At 51.5% G+C, this 21,418-nt stretch overlaps 7 protein-coding genes across 7 annotated transcripts in view; 5 read left to right on the top strand and 2 right to left on the bottom strand.

The window, feature by feature from the left end:
• Window positions 1-450: 450 nt before the first annotated feature.
• GUITHDRAFT_117227 (hypothetical protein) lies at window positions 451-2,457 on the bottom strand (the record flags this gene model as incomplete). The annotated part of the gene is made up of 6 exons (XM_005823495.1): window positions 451-534; window positions 775-809; window positions 1,364-1,536; window positions 1,777-1,841; window positions 2,158-2,210; window positions 2,262-2,457. The coding sequence occupies 6 exons, from the start codon at window positions 2,455-2,457 to the stop codon at window positions 451-453; spliced, it is 606 nt and encodes a 201-aa protein (XP_005823552.1).
• Window positions 2,458-4,515: 2,058 nt separating this feature from the next.
• GUITHDRAFT_155196 (hypothetical protein) lies at window positions 4,516-4,989 on the top strand. The gene has a single exon (XM_005823494.1). It carries the CDS (start codon window positions 4,544-4,546, stop codon window positions 4,913-4,915), a length of 372 nt encoding a protein of 123 aa, XP_005823551.1. The 5' UTR covers window positions 4,516-4,543; the 3' UTR covers window positions 4,916-4,989.
• Window positions 4,990-8,518: 3,529 nt separating this feature from the next.
• On the bottom strand, window positions 8,519-8,907 carry GUITHDRAFT_155195 (hypothetical protein). Its single transcript, XM_005823493.1, is given in 3 exon segments — window positions 8,519-8,540; window positions 8,560-8,570; window positions 8,602-8,907. 1 exon segment carries the CDS (start codon window positions 8,887-8,889, stop codon window positions 8,605-8,607), a length of 285 nt encoding a protein of 94 aa, XP_005823550.1. The 5' UTR covers window positions 8,890-8,907; the 3' UTR covers window positions 8,519-8,540; window positions 8,560-8,570; window positions 8,602-8,604.
• A 384-nt stretch (window positions 8,908-9,291) lies between these two features.
• GUITHDRAFT_155194 (hypothetical protein) lies at window positions 9,292-9,716 on the top strand. Its single transcript, XM_005823492.1, has one exon. The coding sequence runs from the start codon at window positions 9,310-9,312 to the stop codon at window positions 9,592-9,594; it is 285 nt and encodes a 94-aa protein (XP_005823549.1). The 5' UTR covers window positions 9,292-9,309; the 3' UTR covers window positions 9,595-9,716.
• Window positions 9,717-12,210: 2,494 nt separating this feature from the next.
• On the top strand, window positions 12,211-12,540 carry GUITHDRAFT_117223 (hypothetical protein; the record flags this gene model as incomplete). Its single annotated transcript, XM_005823491.1, has 1 exon — window positions 12,211-12,540. The coding sequence occupies one exon, from the start codon at window positions 12,211-12,213 to the stop codon at window positions 12,538-12,540; it is 330 nt and encodes a 109-aa protein (XP_005823548.1).
• Window positions 12,541-14,948: 2,408 nt separating this feature from the next.
• Window positions 14,949-16,794, top strand: GUITHDRAFT_145627 (hypothetical protein; the record flags this gene model as incomplete). The annotated part of the gene is made up of 5 exons (XM_005823490.1): window positions 14,949-15,019; window positions 15,173-15,584; window positions 15,639-16,307; window positions 16,605-16,662; window positions 16,724-16,794. The coding sequence occupies 5 exons, from the start codon at window positions 14,949-14,951 to the stop codon at window positions 16,792-16,794; spliced, it is 1,281 nt and encodes a 426-aa protein (XP_005823547.1).
• A 2,638-nt stretch (window positions 16,795-19,432) lies between these two features.
• GUITHDRAFT_117221 (hypothetical protein) overlaps window positions 19,433-21,418 on the top strand; it is a gene marked incomplete at both ends in the record, with an annotated part of 3,129 nt that continues 1,143 nt past the window's right edge. The window contains 8 exons of the mRNA XM_005823489.1: window positions 19,433-19,454; window positions 19,498-19,578; window positions 19,628-19,689; window positions 19,945-20,230; window positions 20,275-20,309; window positions 20,470-20,586; window positions 20,793-20,876; window positions 21,286-21,363. Coding sequence (XP_005823546.1) covers window positions 19,433-19,454; window positions 19,498-19,578; window positions 19,628-19,689; window positions 19,945-20,230; window positions 20,275-20,309; window positions 20,470-20,586; window positions 20,793-20,876; window positions 21,286-21,363 — 765 coding nt within the window. The remainder of the gene's footprint in view (window positions 19,455-19,497; window positions 19,579-19,627; window positions 19,690-19,944; window positions 20,231-20,274; window positions 20,310-20,469; window positions 20,587-20,792; window positions 20,877-21,285; window positions 21,364-21,418) is intronic.

Here is a 21,418-nt window from a genome sequence, read left to right as displayed (position 1 = left end):
GCCAGGAAAAAAAAAAAGGGGGGGGGGCCTTTTTAATAATTAAAACCCCCAAGGGCCCCGTCATTTGTTTGGAACAGAAGCCAGGAGAGCAAGGTATTCTTTGGGGAGGGGGCGTGGCGGTCCTTTTCAAATTCGGTGACCCAGGATGGAGGTTGATGGGAGGGAGGGAAGGAATTTTGGAAAAAGTTACCAAGGTCCTTTTTCCCTTTTCTTTAAACAAGTTTTTTGGGTAAGGGTTGGTGTTCAACTCCTTCCATGCAAATCCTTTTTCCCCTCACGGTTCCCACCTTGGCCCTTCCTTCCTTTTCCTCTCCCTCTCCTCTTTCTCGTCGGGTCCTTCTCCTCTCCCTGTCCTGTCCCTGTCCCTGTCCTGTCCTGTCCTGTCCTGTCCCTGTCCTGTCCCTGTCCTCCCCCCCCTTCTCTCCGCTGTCTGTTCTCTTCACTCCTTCATCACACCTCGTAGTTTGTCTTCCCCTTCTCGCCCACCGACATCTCGTTCAACTTCTTCTTGGCCCTCTCAAGTCGCTCAAGAGCCTGACCGACCCGTCAGCTGCAATCCTCCTCCCCTCCCCTCTTCCTCCTCTCCTCCTCTCCCTCCTTCTCCCTCCTCCCCTCCCGCTCTCCTCCTCTCTCTCCTACTGGTACTCCTTCCCCCTTCTTTCATCTACTCCCTCCTGTCCTTGCGCGTCCTCCCTCCTCTGGTGTCCCTCTAGCTTTGCCTGCTGCCCCCCTCACGTGTTCTTCCTCTCTTCCTGCCCCTTCCCCACGTCTCACGTTCTCCAAGCTTGGCTGCTTAGATGGTTTGCTTCCTGCAGAAGAATTCAGTATCATCTTGGATTTCCACAAATCCTCCTCCTCCTCCTCCTCCTCCTCCTCCTCCTCCTCCTCCCTCAACTTTCTTCTTCCACTCTATCTCATGGCCTTCCTCCCTCCTCCCTCCTCCTCTCCTCTCCTCTCCTCTCCTCTCCTCTCTGCCTTTCTTCGTATCCTCGTCTCTGGCTCACCAGGCAGCTCACGCGAGCCCTGCAAACAGTCAGTAAAGGAGCACAGGGGCTAGAGCATGCGGCACCGGTACTGTCAGGTCGGCTAGAAGGGGGTCCTGCGATCAACTTTAAGTTCACGAGCACAATCTCGAAGGAGAACACGGGGAAAGAAGAAGAAGAGGAAGTGTTAGCGAAGGGGAAAGATGATGATGTTGATGATGATGATGATGATGCTGCTGCTGCTGCTGCTACTGCTGCTGCTGCTGCTGCTGCTGCTGCTGCTGCTACTGCTGCTGATGATGATGATGATGAGGGCGACGACAATGTTGGTAATGATGATAAGGGTGAGGGTGAGGAGCGGAACAAAACTTCACTCGCACCTCTACGTCCTCCAGGTCCGGCAAGTTTGAAAGCGTGCGGATCTGCTGCCTTGCCTGCATGAACATCAACATGCTTCTCATCTCCCTCCTTCCCCTCCATTCCTCTTCCACTTCCCTCTCCCTTCCTCAGTCCCCCTGCCCTTGCATTCCTTGCCGTAGCTGCTCCCAAGCGCCTGCCATCGTGTCAACAGGATCAATCGCCCTGGGCCTCCTCCTCCTCCTCCTCCTCTTCCTACTCTTCCTTGCGTCTGCTCCTGCTTCTGCTCCTGCTCCCTCTCCGGATCCTCCCCTTCTTCTCTCCTCCCTTCTTTCCTCTCCTCTTCCCCTATAATGAATTTCCTTCTCCACTGTCCTTCCCACTGCTCTGCTCTTCTTCTCTTCTCGCTCTCCTCCCCCGTCTCTTTCTTTCTCACTTTTGCGCGTCCCCCAGCTTGTTGGCGTACTCGATGTCGTTTCGAGTACGTTCCACCTCCTTCTCCTGCTTGCAACTCAGAAGAAATGAAAGGAACGGATGAGGAAGAGGAGGAGGAGGAGGAGGAGGAGGAGGAGGAGGAGGAGGAGGAGGAGGAGGAGGAGGAGGAGGAGGAGGAGAAGGACGAGGACGAGGACGAGGACGAGGACGAGGACGAGGACGAGGACGAGGACGAGGAGGAGTATTAGTTTGAAGAGGAGGTGGTGGAGGAGGAGAGAAGAAAGAAGAAGAGGAGGAGAAAAGTAGTAGAGACACGAGGACAACGGGGAGTAGAAGGAGGAGGAAGAGGGGAATGAAAGAACAAGGGTACAGAGGAAGCAACCTTGAGAGCCATCAGTTCCTGCCTCAATCTTTCCGCTTCTTGACGAGCAATTGCTGATAAGTCAGTCAGCGAGGAGGGAAGGGCGAGGTCCAGGGTAGACACACCTAGCTCTTCCTCTACCCGCTGCTGCCGCCGTCGCGCCTCCTTCACCTCCTCCTGCTTCTCGTCTGACCCTCGCCTCTGCTCCATCGCCTCCTCCTCCTGCCCTGCCTGCCTTGCGCTCGTTTGCTGTGTCCTGCCCCGTTGTTCTGCCTCCTCCCCATCCATCGCCGATGCTCCTCTGTGCTGAGAAACTTGCATGCTTGCTGCTGATGCTGGTGTTGCTGCTCCTGCTCCTGCTCCTGCTCCTGCTCCTGCTCCATCTCTTTCTGCTCCTGCTCCTGCTCCTGCTTCTTGTCTCTTCGCCTCTCCCGGTCTCTGCTCCGGACCATGACGAGGGTTGAAGTCAAACTGAAGAAGACGGGCTGGGCTTCTCAGCTCGACGAGCTGGATTGACTGCCTCCTGCTCCTGCTCCTGCTCCTGCTCCTCCACTTGCTCCTGCTCCTGCTCCTGCTCCTGCTCCTGCTCCTGCTCCTCCACTTGCTCCTGCTCCTGCTCCTGCTCACCTCCTCTCTCCATGTCTGCTGTGAAGACCGGCCGTGGTTACCAAACTTATGATAAGGCGGCAAGGAGGGCCCATCCTTTCCGTCGCTGCAGCAGCCTATATCTAGGCCCAGACAAGCTCTACAGTACGGTCACCGTGGGGATGCAGAGGCAGTATGTAGGAGAAAGGAAGAGAGAGAAATATTCGAGGAAGAGGGTGGGAAAGAGGAGGAGGGAAGAAAGGAGGAGGAGGGGAGAAGGATGGAAAAGAAGGGGACGAGGACGGAAAAGAAGAGGATGAGGAGGGGGGGAGGAGGAGGAGGGAGGGAGAGGAGGAGGTGGTGGTTGTAGGGAGGAGAGGAAGGGAATACAGGCGAAAGGAACGGGAACGTAGCAGAAATCAAGATTTGTACGATCAGGGGATCGCAAGATTGCGACTAGGGGACGGAGGTGGGGTTGGGGTCAAGGGGAAAGGCATGTGTCTATGACATGGGTCTCCAACAGACCTGCTCGACTTGTCGGAACTATGCGCCTGCCCCATCCCCTCACGATCCTGAAAGCTGCCGTCACATCAAAGGATGGTTTGACATTCATGCCGACGGGACAAGACGCTGGGGGGTATTGGGGAGCCTCAACTAGCTTCAGGAGGCACAACAAGGGAGCGAGAGAGGTTCGCGATGAGTCTACGAGATCCATATGTACACCGTGTCTTTTCCTAGAGTTTGCAAGGCTCTACTATATGCATCGTCGTTCTTCTCTGCCTGTGCTTCTCTCCTGCTGCTGCTCCTGCTGCTCCTGCTCATGCTGCTCCTGCTCCTGCTCCTCCTATGCATCTTTCGAGTCGATTTAGCAAAGAGTTCTACGGTTGCCATGACGTCAGTGCGGCCATCAATCCTCTCCCTGGTTCCAAAGTTCACGAGCCTGGTATTCTCAACCCTGCATACTACGCTTGCATACAGGCTCAGGTACCAAGTGGCCTAAGACGACTGGCAGCTCAGGCTCCTCCCAGAGTCCCGCCCCGCCGGGTCGGAAGTTCGCTCAGCCCACCTCCCTTCCTCTCAGGCCCTCCCTTCAGAGGACGCGGCTGCCATGACTTGAGTTGATGGCGCCATAGCGGGAGCCGGGGGAATGACGGACGGTACGGTCATTCCGCTGAAATGGAAATGACCGTGCAAGGAAAAATCGTAACGGCCACGTAACGAGTTAACAAAAATAACGGTTTAACGGTATGATGACGGGCCGAGGGCGACCCAGTCCGATTGCAGCCCGGGGTGCCTCGACACTGGTACTAATCTTTTGATTTAAAACTCTTTAATAAAAAATAACTTAACTTTAAGTAAAGAAGCAGTACTGAGTATGTTTCGGCGGTAGAGTCCGATAGAGCAGTCGTGACGGAGACGGGGCCCTCTGTAAAATGTAAGGAACAAGGGATGATGACAGGTGGCCATGTGACAGGCCTTACAGAATATTGTTCTCCTCGTGACCTGATGATTTCAGGGGGTGGGGGTGCACAATTGAAGCTTAAGTACCGGGTGTAAAGTCGGATTTTTTCAGGGGTACTCTGATACCCTTGCAATGTTCCTGAGTAGGTTTTGCAATTTAGTGTAGATGTAAACAGTAAGATCCGAAACGATGCTTTTATAGGTCGTTCCAGTGCGCACGGGACCAGAAATGCTGATATTGCTGATGAAAGTCACGAGGTCCAGGGGATGGTGCCTCAGATATGAAAATACAAAGCCCCCTTAGCCAGACCCACCATTCGCAAGACCACGGCGCTTGCGCCAGGGTGATTTCCATCAAGCTATGCACAGCTACGAACAAGACGTGTTGGACATGCAGGAAGCTGTTAGAGAACTGAGTGGCAACAGGAGTGAACGCGAGCTATGCAAAGAGGAGAAGCTCTTGCCTCCTCTGCGGGAATTCAAGAACATCCACGTCGTAGCAGAGCACATGTTTTTGGGAGTTCAACAGATTGACCTCCAAATTCCTCTTGTGTATACTCAACAAGACGTGGATAGAATCAAGCCAGTGCCATGTGGAGAGACGCAAACGTGCAAGGCCATCAAATGGGATGAAGCATTGAATCCGGTTTTGATCACCATCGTGATTGTAAACATTCTGATGTTCGCCATCCTCGGCATGATTACGTTCCTACCAAGACTAAACGTTCTCTAGATTAGGGGAAATTTGTGACTTAGCTACTGCTCCTTCGGCATTGTACATTATTTCATAAACGCTTGTAACATATGCATGGTCTCGTGCGTTTGTAAAACTGTTGGGGTGTGAAAAAACATACTTCGGATTGAGTTTTCACAATCCTGTAGTCAGTAAACGAGTTCATTCCCGTGAAATAACATGCATGTCAACCATCGATTGATATGCATCCTCTCCTTAGGATGATGTTGAAAGTTGTCTGTTGAGCTACCTAAACTTTCTGCACTCCGATGCAAACTATCATCGGTATGCTCAGGCAGACAAAGTTTACAAGCAAGCAAATAAAATTGTTGTGCTCTCTTGTAAAGTCGTATCATGTTGTGAATGTTAATGGATAAACAACATAGAGCAGCTCGTCCTTCAGAAAGCTTCGGTTCTATTTGTCTATGTTTAAGACAACTTGAGGGTTTGAGACTGACAAAAGAAACGACAAACTGGTGTATCATGTAAGTTGTGTTTTGTCTGGGTCTGAAATGACTGCGAGGCTCCAAGAACTTTCTCATCCACAATCATGGAACGAGCAAAGTAGTTTTTCTTTTCCAGGAACATATTAACCATCGAGCTTATGCATGAATCACGAAAGGGAATGCTGGGGCACTTGGCGATCGTTAGAATCAGCAGGTGAATTCACGAGACCTTAACTCTCTTGGGACCGTCTCACTGCTAACACGGAACGCACTGAATGAGGGCGCCACGGCCAATGGCAACATCGGCCACGCGACAGGTCAAGTCTATACAGATTGTAGTTTGACCCGCAGGCAAGGTTTAGCATTGAATGGTGGTCAAAATAAACCCTGTCCTCTTGCAGCGACAGAAACGTAACTCTTGTAGTAACAGAGTTGTTACTCTTGCAGCGACGGAATAAATTTGTTGGGGAAAGACATGCTGGGCCTATAGAAACGACAATCATGCAAGAACGTAAATTCCTCTGGGCTCCAACTTTCGAGTCCCCTCGTGCGCGGAAAACCCAAACTTATTGCCCGCCTTACCACATTGCTTCGTCAAATCAAATCTGATGCTTGCATTTGTCAATACTGCTCTGCAGTGGTTGCGAGGAAGTTTACATCATCTCTCAAGGATGCGATATTGGCCCCGTGCACTTGTCAAAATGAGGAGACTAAGAGGGTATCTGGGTGCCAGTGCAGAAATCTGTCTACAAGATTTGTTGCTGTAACTACAAAATTCATTGCTGCAAGAGTTACGTTTCTGTCGCTGCAAGACTTTAATGATAGCCCTTGCGCTTCCCGACCTCCTAGCATGGAGACGCGCAAAGTTTTTTGTAGTGTTTGGCAAGAAGAACCTGTAAGTGTTAGAAGAAACTTTGCCATCAATCTGAACTCAAAGTTAAGTGAACGGTTTCTTGCCGTCTCGAGCAGCTGCAGGCGATCCGTGCTCCGACTGAACATGAAGTTGTGAATCGTGGGCGACCTCTACCGTACCTCAACCATTTCACCTTGTGCCGGGCCGGGATATTCGGGGCCGGGGCTTTCGGATCAAGACCCCGAGCCGGGCCCAAACCGGGCCGGGCCGTTTACTAGTACTACCAGTCAAATCGACTGCATGGGACTGGCCAGCTAGGACCATGACGAGTATCGTGCAGGATGACCGAACGAACCGATGTTGATACCTGTCACGATACCGACAATGTTCTGGACTCATCAATCGCTGTATTTTATCAAGGAGTTGAAACATGACCTGACTTTGCCTAGTAACGTGACAAAGAGTTAAAACCACGGCCATGGATCTACTCCAAGGGGTTTATACTACCCACTATACTACCCACCCCTCGATGTTTTCCTCAGAATTTCGAGGATTTTGGTACTTTAAGAGTCACCCCTACCCCCTCATTTTCGAACGAGACAAACTAGGCAAAGAACGCATCCTCTCATACATATCCCGAAGAGGTTTTGCAGGGAGAGGTGTAAGTACCCACCCCTGGTCTATCCACATCAACCCTTTTATTTGTACCAGGAGCAAGGACCCACCCCCTGTCAAAAGAGGATATTCCATGAACCTCACCTCCCGTGTTGTATATAAAAGGCAAGGTGAGATAGAAATCGCAAACCTATCCTCCCGGAACTCTCCATAACGCAAGTGCGATCCTGTTCTTCTTCACCTGCCTGTCAAGAAGCTCGTTGACATCGAACTATCCTCCCTTTGGTTGACATCGAACTGTCCTCCCTTTGGTTGACATCGAACTGTCCTCCCTTTCTTTGACTACACCAGCAATGAGCCTCGAAATCGACGAACAGCCCAGTTTTCCTGATCTCTCCCTAGCAAGCTTTGACAACGATACTGAGGATGCGGAAGTTTCATCTTTGAGGGACATCTCTAGGAGGGTTCAAGAAGAGATCAATTTTCAAGATAGAGCATGCTACTGCAAAGCAATCCTTCCGCTGTCAGAGGAAGACCGAAAGGAAGTTTACGGCTGCCCGTCAAGAAGCAAACAACTCGAAGCACTTGTGCATTCATTGAGATTGATTGAAGACAAAAATCGACCTCAAATTATTTCAGCGACTGGTGAAGACCTAGTCTTGTAAATTTGTAAAACATTCCTGCAATAAAATGAATAATCTTGTTGATTCTCGAAGCGATTTTCTGTCTGGCCATTATTTTTGCAAAAGGCGCTGAAAGAATTCTTCACTGCTTTTCTACATTGAAAGGCAGATATTGACAGGTGATCATGGGAGAACTTCTCTTGAAACGAAAAACAAAATTGTTTGACGATCAGATTATTTTGCTCCAGCTCACTAAACTGCTGATATACTGCTGTTCTCTAAAGCTTGAAATCGCCAAATATCGGGGCACGCGGGTATATTGATAAGATTGTTCATGGGAGGGTCAAGGGTATAGTTGAGCTTGTACAAACATAAAGCGATGATGCATTGTCTTTCTCTATCACGCAATACTTGATCCATCCGCATGCAGTCACAAATGGAAAAGCAAGCGTCTCTCTCGTTGCGGAATTCTCTCAACCCATCAAGTGTTACACTAAACAGCAAGGTTTCTCCCAAAACGAGCAGCAAGGAGACTGGTCCCTGGTAGAGCAAATCAACACATTGAATATTATGTTGACCAGGACGAGGTGGGAAATCAGTTTACTGGAGCATAAGATAAATTTCTAATAGACTTGAGGGTGAAAGCCCATCACGATGCTACGCAATTCGTCGTCAGCAATCTGTACCTCTTTCAAATAGGCAATAAACAAGCGCAAATGTCTCTTATCAAGCCTTATGATTGTTTTTGAAGATCGCAAGAAATGTTTGTAGTCAAGCGATCTTGATTGGGAACGGCGATTGAAAGACTTCGTGAATTCAAGAATAGGATGTCAGCAAATAATATGCGTTCATACACGTCGATCTATCATATTATGATTAACTCCATGTAGATTTGATGAATTTGTCGTACATTCCAATCCAATGAAGAAAAGAAGGTTCTGTGATTCTATCCGACGCAGGAAACTACGGTATCAACAGGATAGAAACAACTTTCACAAAATTCCACGGTATAACCATGGAAGAGTGATTCATGTTATGAGTGTTTTCTCCTCCAGTTTGAATTTAGCTTGACTTGATTTCATTCACAATGACATAGATACCAGATTCCTATTTACATCTACTTGCCTATTCAGGCACCCCCTCTTGCCTCCCCTACTGACAAAAGCTTGCTGCCATCCCCATCGCCCCTACTATCATGCTCGACGCGATGTTCATCCCCAGTATCCACACGGTTGCTCTCCAGGCGCCTGCGTCGACCTTGAACTGCTGCTGAGTAGAAGGCTTGCGGGGGAAGGAGGCAGCGGCTTCTTCGGCTGAGTAGTAGACGGGGATGTTGAGATCGATGGGCTGGTAGCCGAGGATGGGATGGAGCGCGAGGTAGTGAAGGCGCTTGGTCTCGAGGGGGAGAGCAGAGGAGGAGGAGGAGCTTGTAGTCATGGGTAGTGCGGGCTGGAGGGGGAGAACTTTGGGGAGATTGGGCTGTGGGAGAAGGCGGAGGCGCTTTTGTAGACTAGCAGTGCTGACAAGGAGCTGCTGATCTTGGGGTAGTAAAGAGTCATGATAACATCTACGTTTGCATTCCTGTAAGCAAAGCTGGAAGCTTCTTCACCAGTCATGCTGTTCTTTGTCAGCAATGTGTGATTTTAAAACATTTTTGAGATACAATCCGATCTGACCTTACAGAAAAGCATTTGGTCGCGGCGCATCTGAGTGTAGTAAAGTCTAATGATAACATCTGCGTTGAATAGTTGCTGACAGTCATGAGGTCGTGTCAGCACTGCTAGTCTACAAAAGCGCCTCCGCCTTCTCCCACAGCACAATCTGCCCACAGTTCTCCCCCTCCAGCCCGCACTACCCATGACTACAAGCTCCTCCTCCTCCTCTGCTCTCCCCCTCGAGACCAAGCGCCTTCACTACCTTGCGCTCCACCCCATCCTCGGCTACCAGCCCATCGATCTCAACATCCCCGTCTACTACTCAGCCGAAGAAGCCGCTGCCTCCTTCCCCCGCAAGCCTTCTACCAAGCAGCAGTTCAAGGTCGACTCAGGCGCCTGGAGAGCAACCGTGTGGATACTGGGGATGAACATCGCGTCGAGCATGATAGTAGGGGCGATGGGGATGGCAGCAAGCTTTTGTCAGTAGGGGGAGGCGAGAGAGGACATAAAAAAAGCGCCTGCCTGAGGTAGGGGAGTGCAGGCGGATGTAAATAGAGGGAGATGGGAATGTGGTATGAAGCGTTGTGAATAAAATCAAGTCAAGGTCAAGCCAATTGTATTGCCTATAGCTAGATTGAGACAAAAATCTTACCCACTGCCCTTTCAAAACTCTCTCCAATGCTACATGCAGTCCCCTGGCCCTGTTTAGGTAATGTATCTCCGCATTTCGGTAACAGCAACCCTGACGACTTGACGCAATGTGTAGAATTGTGTTGAGTTCCTACTTTCTGCTGATCCAGAGTGGATGAAACAGCAGAGGTTTGGCTTTGGATCATCCTTTAAAGAGCAGACTTGTTGTATTCTGGACTCATGCCGGACGCTTCTTGGGCATGGCGTAGGAAATAGAACGACGATGCAGATCGATGCATGTGGTGCTGCTGATCTGATAACTACGTGTGCTTAATAAACAGTGATCCTAAGATCATCTGAGCTCAAGGTCTTACGCAAGGTTGTGTATACAACAAGACTGACATCTTGTAATTCCTTCACTTGTCCCGTCCACATTCTCCAGAGCTTGACGAAGTCACTTGGAACAATGTTTCATCAAACGAGTATTGTATTTGAAGCTAAACAACATCTGGTACTTTCTGATGTCTGTATCTTCTTAAAATTATGCCTTTGACAACACCTTGTATCAAATGGTAAAAAGGGATTTTCATGATTTATACTCGCATACTATGGAAATTCGTTCGATGAAAAACTCTTCCACAGTCAAAACTGCACCTTTCATGATCGCGAAATCGATTGCTAAGAAAAATTGATCTGACCTAAAAAATCTTAGATCCACTTGAAAAATCTTAGATCCAAAATCTTAGACACCTTTGAACGATGCATTATTTTTGTGCATTGAAACCTATACTCGACTGAGGTACTTCTTCCTCTAAAATCGAAAGGTTGAAGAATAAAAGTTATTGTGTGAATTGATATTCTTCAACAGTGAACTTGTTGGCAGATTGACTTATAAAACCGACGCACAGATCTAAATACAACACACATATTTGCGATGCATTCTAGCTATTTCCATTTAATCCATAAAATACAATACATATCTGTGATTCTATTCATATCAACAGCTCTTCTCCCGTCGCAGACACGACTGCCCTTCTGCTGCGGTTTCCCAGCAGTATGATCGAATGTTCTAGCGCTTCAAGCTGCTTGCTTCTTGGGGGGCACCCATACTTCTCCCTTCTCTGTTCTTCAGCAAGCAAAGGTACTTCACAGCCTCCCTGCAGCTTCAGCTCTTCTCTGAACCTCTTCGAGATCTCCCGAAGAGAGGACAGGTCAACATCATCTTCATCGTCGCTTGCCTCTGTGCCCTCGCCTGCCATGCCTAGGTCCTCGAAGCTGGGTTGATCGTCCATGTCAATACTCATCCTGAATGTGCTGTGAAGCAAGCTACAGGTGTGGAATGTAAGGGTAGCAGAGGCTGTTGGGTTGCCGTTCTTTAAGCTCTGAAGGTGTGCGGGAGGCGGATATGATGGTCTCCTTATTAGATCGGTGGGTGCGTGCATCGCTGACTCCCTAGCACGGGGGGAAATGATTGTAATTTGAGTGAAGCGTTGCGATTTGAGGTCTTATAGTGATATGGCACCCATGTGTGGATGCAGATTTACTTCAAAACAGGCCATTTCGCTTTCCGAAGAAGTTTCAGCGCTGCTTTACGTGGTATCCTCTTCGACAGTCATCGACCATCATCGATTGCCAACCCGCCTCGCTATGATCCGCTCTCCTTAAGACTCCACGAGGTCTCATGTCCCTACAGTTATCAGACCGCATTCTAAACCTTCTGCGGGGGACCCTAGGGAAAAGGGGGGTTAGAGTTGGAGATATGAGGGGGTGGTGGGCAAGACAGGGGTGGGTGCGCTGACCCTCGTAAAGGATCAGCTGCAAGCTTTAACTTGTGTTTTCATCACGTTACCAGTCAAAGCTCTGACTTCTTGAAGAGTAATGGGGCAGCAAGCATGGAATACTCCTCTTCCTATGACTTACCCTGCGAGACAGCAACACAGAGCCATTGTTACGACATCACGGGCCCACCTCAGATCCTTATCGGTGTTTTAACCGGCAGGAGGGCTACCATCAGGAACAGTCCCGGGGTTGCAGAGGACGCAAAGGCACCCCTTGACCTCTTGGGCGGGAGCAGCCGGACCTGCAGACGAAGAGGTGCGATTGGGATATTTCTCATCACGAGAGGGCATGGTAACTCCATGCTTGTCCGCTCTGACCTTCTGAAACGCAACGGTTCGAGCTCACTCCGATTGGATACGCATCGTTTCACATCCTCTATGGCTGGTTGACGTGAACGTGACTACCCACCCTTTCCTACTTAAGACTTGAATTTAGTACCAGCATGTACCCACCCCCTAGGTATTTAGATAGCATGCCAGGTATTGCTGATTTAAGATGTCTTCCCAGCCCTTCGTATATCAACACGAGCGAAGCCCTGCAGTCTTTATCCCCTTGCTTTCCCTCGCACTGCCACGTTCAAACTTCTAGCCCTACCACTTGCATACAAAACTATCTACATCCTCGCTATTCGAACATGAACACAAACGACATCATGGACTTCGGTGATCAACCCAGCTTCCGCGACCTCTCCTTCTTGGAGCCTGTTCCAGAAACATCATCTGCCGAAGTCGACTTTTCCTCCCTCCGGGACATCTCCAAGAGATTCAGAGACGAGTTGAAACTCCAACATGCTAGCGAATGCAACGACAAGCCCTTCCCACTGTCAGAGGAATGCAGGAGTTGGAAGTACGGATGCCCGTCACGGAGTAAGCAGCTTGAGGCACTAGAACACGCAATGAAATTGGTCTCAGATAGAAATAGACAGCCAATCCTGGCAGCGACTGGCGATGAACTGTTGTTGTAATGTATAGAACTATTTTGAATTTCAATGAAACAATGTTTTCTCATGCAAGCCTCTTGTGAACACTGAAGAGATTGTCCTCGTGACAAACAAGGACAGATAGACATCATTCTTTCCTGGTTTGACAGGACTTTGTAGATGCTGGTGACATTTCAGACCTACAAAACGTTCCGAACACCTCAACACAAGCAGGTGCATTGTATTGGATTTTACAACCTGGACCAGTTTGACAAATCATTGACGATCTACGTCCTTCATCTTGCTCAACCAGCATTAGTGATTGATACAACTTGTGGATGGAAGTCTTGCACGAACCACTTGACTCTCAAACAATTGATGAAAATGAGTGGTTCACTGTATTTCGACAGGACATATGATTTTGCAAGATGATATGCCATATCATGGAAAACACCGTTTTTCCGGCGTTTTTCCTTGCTACCTCCAAGTTAGCAAAAGCAATGTATGCCTATGCTGTCCAACCAGAAACACAAGGACTTGGATGAACAAAAAGGACCAGGAAAAGAATGTTCACACGTGATTTGATCAACGTATGCAAGATTCTTAATCTCGCTCAAAATCGTTGTCTAGATTACAACACAATGAACAACACATCAATGTGCCATGGTCTTGCAGCAATGGCATCCCGATGGGAACTTGAGTACAGCATGGCAGAATGGCGTGCTCTTGCTGAGTCCATTTTCCGAACTCCCCTCCCACTGTTCCAACCCCCAAGGCAGCAATAGCAACAGTATATTTAGATTTGACTGAACAACTCCACCTTATGGCGAGGGATAAGAACGTGCTGACAGGCTCACTCACGCGATGTGACTTCATGCGCCCTTTTCGATCTTACTGGAGCTAATGAGAGACATCAAGTGCCTGTGCCTGATGGAGGATACTTCCCTGTCAGTCGAATGCCATCGATGCGCTGTGTTGATTACTAGGCTCATGAACGTTGCACTGGGCAGTTTGGAATGTTGCGAACTTGAAGCTTTGTTCTGATATTTTGAACGGGGGGGGTTGAAGCTCTGAACGTCACGGAGGTTTGAAGCTCCGTCAGGGAACGATACCACTGTATTATCAGGCCCTTGTGACTTGAGCAACTTCCGAGTCGGCCCCCGAGGGCCCCGGCCGCCGGCCCGCCGTACTGATGACTGGGCCCGGCCGGATTTTCCTGAGTCCGAATTTCAGTCACCGCCGGGCCCAGGGACTCCGCCGGGTTGCCGCAGTGTGCCGACTCCGAGCTCACCGTACGGTCGCCGCACCGTCACGGTTGCAGGCGGCGCCGGGCGCTCGGACCAGATCGGACTGTCTCAATGTGCTAAGCCTCTACTCAAAGTGAGCCTAACGCGGCCTGGCGGCCAGTGCTCCGAGTTGAAGGCCCCCGGCCGCCGGGTGCCGCTGTGCACACTCAGTCTTCTTTACTCAAAGTTAAGTTATAGATCAGTACGAGGACAATCAGGAGAGTCGACTCCGGGAGGCTTGACCGTCCGTGCACCGTGGCACTCAGTGTCGCACTGGCCAAACGGCGAGAACAGTAGCACTCAGGCTGCGCAAAGACAGCGAGAACCAAATCATGGGGCCAATCCTGCCAATTGCTGTCCCCCAAACATTCCCCCCCGCCAGTGTCAGCGACTCATGTGCGGCTGTGGCCGCCGCCGAAGGAATGAGACGCATACCGGAACTTCCGAGTTCGGAATGCACCCGCGATGATGCCGGCAGCGAAGGACAGGGAGGCCTTGAGCTGACGAAAGATCCTGGACCGGATGCGTTTGCACCGTGGCGGGACGTGCTGACTCAGTATCAGTATGCATTACTAACCCATGCCATCGGCCTCCAGTAGCGTCAATCAGTAACCGATGCGCGGCCGCCGGGCCGCGCACCGTGGCACTGAGTGCGGCGCGGCCGGGGCACTGAGCGGCGGCAGTTGCGGCACTGACTGTGACGGTCCCGGGCCGCCCGGCCGGGCGGCCGATCATTCAGTTCATCATTTTGCCCGGAATCAGAGTCGGATCGACGGAACTTTTCTCTGAGGCGGACTCACGCAGCTCGACCCAACAAAAAGTCAAATGAGCTTTCAAGATGTAAATGCTGGGTAGGGCAGGAGTTTTACCGGGTGCCGAGCATCGGGCAGCACCTGAGGGTCCTGGAGGAGGCTGAGCGAAGCGAAAGAGCGTCAGTTGAGTCTTGAGGGACTGCGAGGCTAGGGAAGGAGGTAGAAGGCAAGGAGAAACTTGAGAGGAAATGCTGGTAGATGAAGCAACTGAGTTGTGATACCAACGCCCCTGTGATACACTCCAAGTTAGAACCCCGTGAATGACAGGATGAAATAGTAATGCCCACAGCAAGCTCGGTCTAGTGATCGGTGTACCCACTCATTGCTCTTGTTGTTGGCAGCCAAGGGGCCCAGGATGAAACGCGATGATATAATGAGGCTGAAGGGGTTGGAGGAGGAGGCGACATCGATCCGAGCCTCGTGCTGGTATGCATACCTGCCCTGACCTTCCTTGTTCTCTCGCAGAGAAGAGTCACTCCGGCATGCAAACTGAAACCAGCACGCATGCGACCGACGGAGTGCGCCTGAGAGGAAGGAGGAGGAGGAGGGCGACGCAGATTGAGTCACACGTCTCTACAGCGCCGACAAGCTTCTTGACAACGTAGTCAGCACTGACAAGAACGTAGGCATGCTGGCCAGCAAGAAAGACCCCCTGCGCTATCAGACCACCCCCTCGAGCGAGAAGTCAAAGCTCAAGAAAGAGCTGAGGAGGAGGAGTACAGTGTGGAACTCCCCGAAGCAGGGAAAGCCTTCAGTGCTGTCGGGGCATCTGCATTTCACTGAGCTGCCGCACTCCGAGCATGGAGACGGCGATGTCAACTCGCACAAGGACGCCTTGCACCGGCATGAGATGGAGCCAAAGGCAGGAAGGAAGAAGTCTCTGTATAGCGAACTGCTGTCCAAGGTATCCTCAGTGCCTCCTGTCTTGCTGCACAAAGCTCGATCAGGAGATCCTCAGCCAAGGCAGTCGCTGCTGATGAAGGCCCTCAAGGTATCGAGCCGTGCTGGGTGGAAGCGTCGGCTCTGACTGCTGCGAACTGAGCAGGGAGGAAAGTCGTTGAGCATGTCGTTGTTCTCCATGTTGAGGAGCAACACCGGCAAGATGGCAGACCTGCTGATGCGCGCGAGGACGTGGAGGATCCATCCGCCGCTGCTGTCCCTCCACGGGAGATTCAGACAGGGTAAGCTGTCCGACATGGGCGGATCGTTCCAAGGGAGGAGGGAGGAGAGCGAGATCGACGTGATTTGGTCGATTTCGGTCAAGGAGGTTGTGCTCTCCGACTTTAGCCCTTGGTCGTACAGCCACTTGCAGTTTGTGCTGAGGAAGGGAAGCCTGAGCTTGGAATCGTCCCTGGTGCCGCACAAGCCCTTGATGCTGGCGGACAGTAGGGAGGGAGTCCTTCCTTGGAACGAGACGCTGGAGGTGCACGCGACTGATGGGCAGGAGGAGAAGATTGTGCTGGAGCTGCGGGGCTGCACCCTTGACGGGGAGAGCGGAGGGAGGGAGCGAGGGGAGAGCACGTTGGTTGGGAGAGTGGACCTGCTGGAAGCGCTGGACGGAGCCTTGTGCGAGAGGATGGCAGCGCTCGTTAGCAACTCCTCCTCCTCCCCAGGGGACGAGGGCAGGGGTGTGAACGTTAACAGATGGTACAACCTCCCGTCTGTGAGACCGTCAAGATTCTACATGACGAATGCGCTGAGGCTTCCTGCCCAGGTAGTGACCTGGTACAGCCGGATCAAGGTCTTGGATGTTCCAAGCGAACAGGTCAATCAGAAGTGTGTAGGGAGGGAGAAGTCAAAATACCCAAGTGAGGCAGACGCTGAGACTGAGACAGACAGAGACAGGTGGGCAGGCAGGCAGGCAGGCAGGCAGGCAGGCAGGCAGGCAGGCAGGCAGGCAGGCAGGCAGGCAGGCAGGCAGGCAGGCAGGCAGGCAGGCAGGCAGGCAGGCAGGCAGGCAGGCAGGGCAGGCAGGCAGGCAGGCAGGAATTTTCTGACACCAGGACCGCAGAGATGGTTCAAGATAACAACAACGGAGCATCGAGTTGCCGGAGGGATCCTCCGTACCAGTAAGCTTCTCCTCTACCACCGTCCCCCTCACCCTCCACGTCCTTCTACAGCCTCTACAAGGTCAACAGACAGGTCGGCATCCTGTGATGCTGCTCATGATCAGACTTTGGGCGCCGTTCGCGTCCAAGTGAGGAAAGGTACACATAGCGGGAAACGAGCCATCGCACCTACCGGCTGTTTCCTGTGCTGATCGTTCCTGGTGTACTTATCCTGTGCTCGGAAATTGCGGCTCCTCCTACACTTCCCTTGCCCTTACCTTAACGCTAGTCTCTTCTGCTCTCCTTCCATCCGTCACTCTTTCTCATTCCCCCTCTTTCTCCCTCATCATCCTCCTCCTCTTCTTCCTCCCTCACCATCTTCGACGTCCTGCTGCTGACCCGCTCCTCCTCCACAGAACAACCTTGCCGATCCTATCTCCGTCTCCACGTGGACCGAGGACAGAACTTCGACCGCTGGGCGCGGGCGCGAGGAGGGCAGCATGTGCTGGAAGTAAGCTTCAACCGCACGAGCATGCGAACAAAGGCGAAGAAGAGGGAAGCGAAGGGAGAGGACTGGATCTACTCGTCGGACTTGGTTTGGGACCTTCAGACTGCAAATATCCTGCAGCAGCAACGGCTGCTGTTCCGGGTAAGCCGTGCTGGAGAGAGAGGAGGGAGGGAGGGGAGACAGGAAAGAAGGAAAGATCGGAGGGACGGAAGTAGGCAGGCAGGCAGGCAGGCAGGCAAGGTGGGATATGGGATGGAAGGAACGAGGGAGACAGGGAGACAGGAAAGAAGGAAAGAACAGAGGGAGGGACGCAAGGAGGGAACAAAGAATGAAGAAAGGAAATATGTCCTCTGAACCTTACCTAGTTTCTTTTGCATTGTGAGAGGTTTACATTCATTGTTGGCCTCGATTGACAGCAGGCGTTCAGTTCAGTCAGTCTGAGATGTTTTGGCATGAAAGTTTCCAGCCTGACTGAGACTGAGTTGCTTCTTGCCTTTTCTTGTGCAAACGTTGATTTCTGGTTCCTCCACGACAGGTCTGGTGCTCTAAGGATGATTTCTCCTTCCCTGAAATCTCGCGCACCCCCAGCGCAGCATCCGGTCCTCTCCCCTCCTACCTGCTCTCCTCCCCCTACCCCCTTCCAGCCCTGTTTCCTCTCCACTCCAAACCCCTTCTGCCTGCTCTTTCCTCGTCCTGCCTTCTCATCCCCGCTCCTCTTGTACTTCTCCTCCTCGCTACCTCCCTGTTCCCAGCCCCTGCACTTGACTGCTTTCCTCTCGTCTCTGAACCACATCTCCTGCTCTTTTCTTCCTCCTCTACTCTTTCCCCGTCACCCCCTGACGTTGACGTCCCTCAGGTATCTCAAGGACTCCATCGGGCGTCCTTGCGACCATGTTCTCACGGACAAGGTCCTCCTTTATCTCTTGCCCTTCTTCCTTCCATCCTCGAGTTTCTTCTCCCCTTGTTGTATCCTCTCTTCTCTCTTTCCCCCTCTCTCTGCCTCTCTGCCTCTCCTCTCCGCTCCCCTCCCCTCTCCTCTCCTCCCCTCCCCTTTTCTCTCCTCTTCCCTCCCCTCTTCTCTCCTCTCCTCTCCCCTCGCCTCCCCTCCTGATCGGCTCTATTCTCACAGGAGCTCCAAGTCACAAGCTCCTCAACGCACGACGAGCGACGGGAGGAGGGGGGAGGAAGGAGACGAAGACGTGCTGGTACTCGAAGGAGAGCTTTCCCTGTCCTCCCTCTCCCTTCAGAGCGAGGAGCAAGCAGCGTCTTCAAAGTCTCTCTCGCGGCTCAAGCTGCTTCCCTGCCAGCCCCCTCAGTCCTCTCCTCCTCCTCCTCTTCCCGAGCTCACACTTGCTGTGTCCTGGCACGTGGAGGGCAAGTGGAATGCTACTTTGAGTATCCGCATCCTTGAGGGGAGGATAGCGAAAGGTACGAGATGAGATGTGGAGAGAGGGAAGGAGAGCAGAAGGAAGAGGAGAGGAGAGGATTTTGACGACGATGAGTACGATGGGAGACGACGATGATGACGATGATGGTGATGGTGATGGTTATGGTTATGATGATGATGATGGTGGTGGTGGTGGTGGTGGTGGTGATGATGATGATGATGATGATGATGATGATGATGATGATGATGATGGTGGTGGTGGTGGTGGTGATAATCATGATCATGATGATGTTGATGCTTGAGATGATAGTGATGTCTGGTTGAAGCGAAGGGGCCTGAAGGAGTAAAGATTTTGAGGATGAGAATGAGAAAAACCTACAAGACAGAGACTGTCAAGAGGAGAAGGGTTTCGACAAGGACTGAGGTGAAGGAGTAGGAGTGGTGAAACGGCTGGTGGACGAGAGCGGCGGAAGGGGAGGGCGAGCTGGAGGGATGGAAGTGAAGGAGATTCTTCCCCTTGATCTGTACGATGAGGATGGGATACCTGGACTTGCGATCTTCTGCCGAGTCAGGCAAGGTGATGGAAGGAGGAGAGAGGAGGAACAACGATTACCCCAGAGAGGAGGAGAGGAGAGGAGGAGAGGAGATGGGAGGAGGGGGGGGGAGAGGATAGGAGAGGGGAGGAGAGGAGAGGAGAGGAGAGGAGAGGAGAGGAGAGGAGAGGAGAGGAATGGGTTTGTCGATCAAGGGGGGAAATGGGATTAGCAGTGTTGACAATCAGCAAGAGAACAATCAAACACAGCTGAGGGAAGATAGTGAAAGAATAGATAAGATATCAGATAAGATAGTGCTATCAAGGATAGGATAGGATAGGATAGGATAGGATAGGATAGGAAATGTCAACGTTGACACGTCACGGTGGGTCAAGATAAGACATGTCGACGTGAGATGTTTGGTTCAGGTTCCGGCAAAGTCATGGGAGAAACGTCTTGCCTGTCGCATCGTCAAAATTGTCACTGGGACGAGACGCTCTCAACCCAAGGTTGATGTGTTGATGGCCCTCAGTTGGTCAGGAGTGATGCTGGTTCCAGCCCCTGCTTCCAGCCTGCATGAGACAGTGGTATACGTGGATTGCTACAACAAGATGGATGATGTAAGGACGAGTGCAGGCACGAGAGGGAGGGATGGAGGTGGGAGAGGAGGGAGAGGAGGGGGGTGGGGGAGCAGGATGGGGAGGAGGAGGGGCAGCGGGAGCAGGATGTGCAGCAGCAGCTGCATCTACCTGAAATCAGGATTAGAAGGGTGAGAAGAAGAGGATGAATGGGTGTAGAGAAGAGAAGAGAAGAGAAAGACGAAGATGTGTTCTTCGCGCGTCAGAAGCATGTTGCTGCTCTGACTTGGCTGACAGGCAGAGACTCTGCTGGGAACGGCGACGGTGGATCTGAAGAAGACATCTCTGAATGCCCACCGCCCATCTGAATGGCAAGACATAGTTCAGCGAGGAAGCGATCACAGGGGCCTGATGGGCTGGTTTGAGTCGACAACACAGGGTGAGCCTGTTTGCGATGAAGCTGTGAAGTGCGAGGTTGAGAGGAAAAGGGATGCAGACGTGCTGTTGTTGTGGATGTTTGTAACTAGTCCAGTAGATGTGATTGTCTTGCAACTTCTTGTCTTTGGTGTCAATTCATCGCAACGTATGAGAACTTGTTGCCTGTCCTGATATCAGCCTTGTGTTTAGGGGAGGACAAGATCGCAGGACAGCTGCTGGTGCAGGTGAAGACGTTGACATCGGTGGCGAGAGAGATGCGTAGCGCAAACAAATTGAGTTGAGAAGAGCTCGCAAGGAAAGAAGAGATCAGAGTATGAGGAGTAGCAGCAAGACAGGCTGGTTGCTGTGACAACGAGACTGAAGCATTGTTTCGCATGCTTGCAGTCACGCTGGGAGATGAAAGACGATGATGAGGAGGAGTGTCAGCGACTGGTTGAGGAGATCAAGAGGAGATGCGAGAACGACGATTACTTGCGCAACATCTTGTTTGGGATCGTTCAGGTGAGACAAAAACATACATGTTGTTCAAACACAACAAAAAAGACATCGATCTGTGATATGATATAACCTCCATCTTGTTTTGATACAACCTTCAACTTGTTTTGATACAACCTTCATCTTGTTTTAACACAACTCACATCTTGACATGACGCAACATGCACGTTGTTGGACAACGTTGGCAAGGCTCTCAACTCACGGTGCTGCAGAAATGGAAGCATCGATCGATGCAGAGCTCATTCAAAGCGCTCCATCATCACATGATGGCTGAACGATTCAAGGGCGACATGGCGGTGGTACGACAATTGACCCTGACAAGTTTCGAGAATTGTTGCCAAGAATGATTGTTGCAACCTTTCTGATCATTATTTCGTCCAAATGCTTGCTCCTTCCTGTGTTCTTGCTCCTCCTGCCCGAACTTCCTGCTCCTCCCCTCACTCCTCCTCTCATACTGCTCCTGCTCCTCCCCTCACTCCTCCTCTCATACTGCTCCTGCTCCTCCCCTCACTCCTCCTCTCATACTGCTCCTGCTCCTCCCCTCACTCCTCCTCTCATACTGCTCCTGCTCCTCCCCTCACTCCTCCTCTCATACTGCTCCTGCTCCTCCCCTCACTCCTCCTCTCATACTGCTCCTGCTCCTGCTCCTCCTCTTCCTCGCACTCCTCCTGCACGTGCTCTCCTAACCGAACTCTTCCTCGTCAGGCCAAGTGGGAAGCACTCGGGGTCAGCAAGTTCCTGTGGGAGTGGCAGCACGTGATAGAGAAAAAGAACAAGGCCAAGGTGCAGAAACGTGGGAGGAAGAGGGAGGAAGGGGAGGAGGAGGAGGAGGAAGGGG

Source organism: Guillardia theta (genome assembly GCF_000315625.1).
Source record: "Guillardia theta CCMP2712 unplaced genomic scaffold GUITHscaffold_107, whole genome shotgun sequence".
Classification (NCBI taxonomy): Eukaryota; class Cryptophyceae; order Pyrenomonadales; family Geminigeraceae; genus Guillardia; species Guillardia theta.
The sequence above is the reverse complement of the archived record's forward strand: the minus strand, read 5'-3'. Positions and strand labels throughout refer to the sequence as shown.

Bases quoted from the DNA above. Each gene is read 5' to 3' on its own strand.
- GUITHDRAFT_155196 (XM_005823494.1), top strand. From the start codon at position 4,544: ATGCACAGCTACGAACAAGACGTGTTGGACATGCAGGAAGCTGTTAGA.
- GUITHDRAFT_155195 (XM_005823493.1), bottom strand. From the start codon at position 8,889: ATGACTACAAGCTCCTCCTCCTCCTCTGCTCTCCCCCTCGAGACCAAG.
- GUITHDRAFT_155194 (XM_005823492.1), top strand. From the start codon at position 9,310: ATGACTACAAGCTCCTCCTCCTCCTCTGCTCTCCCCCTCGAGACCAAG.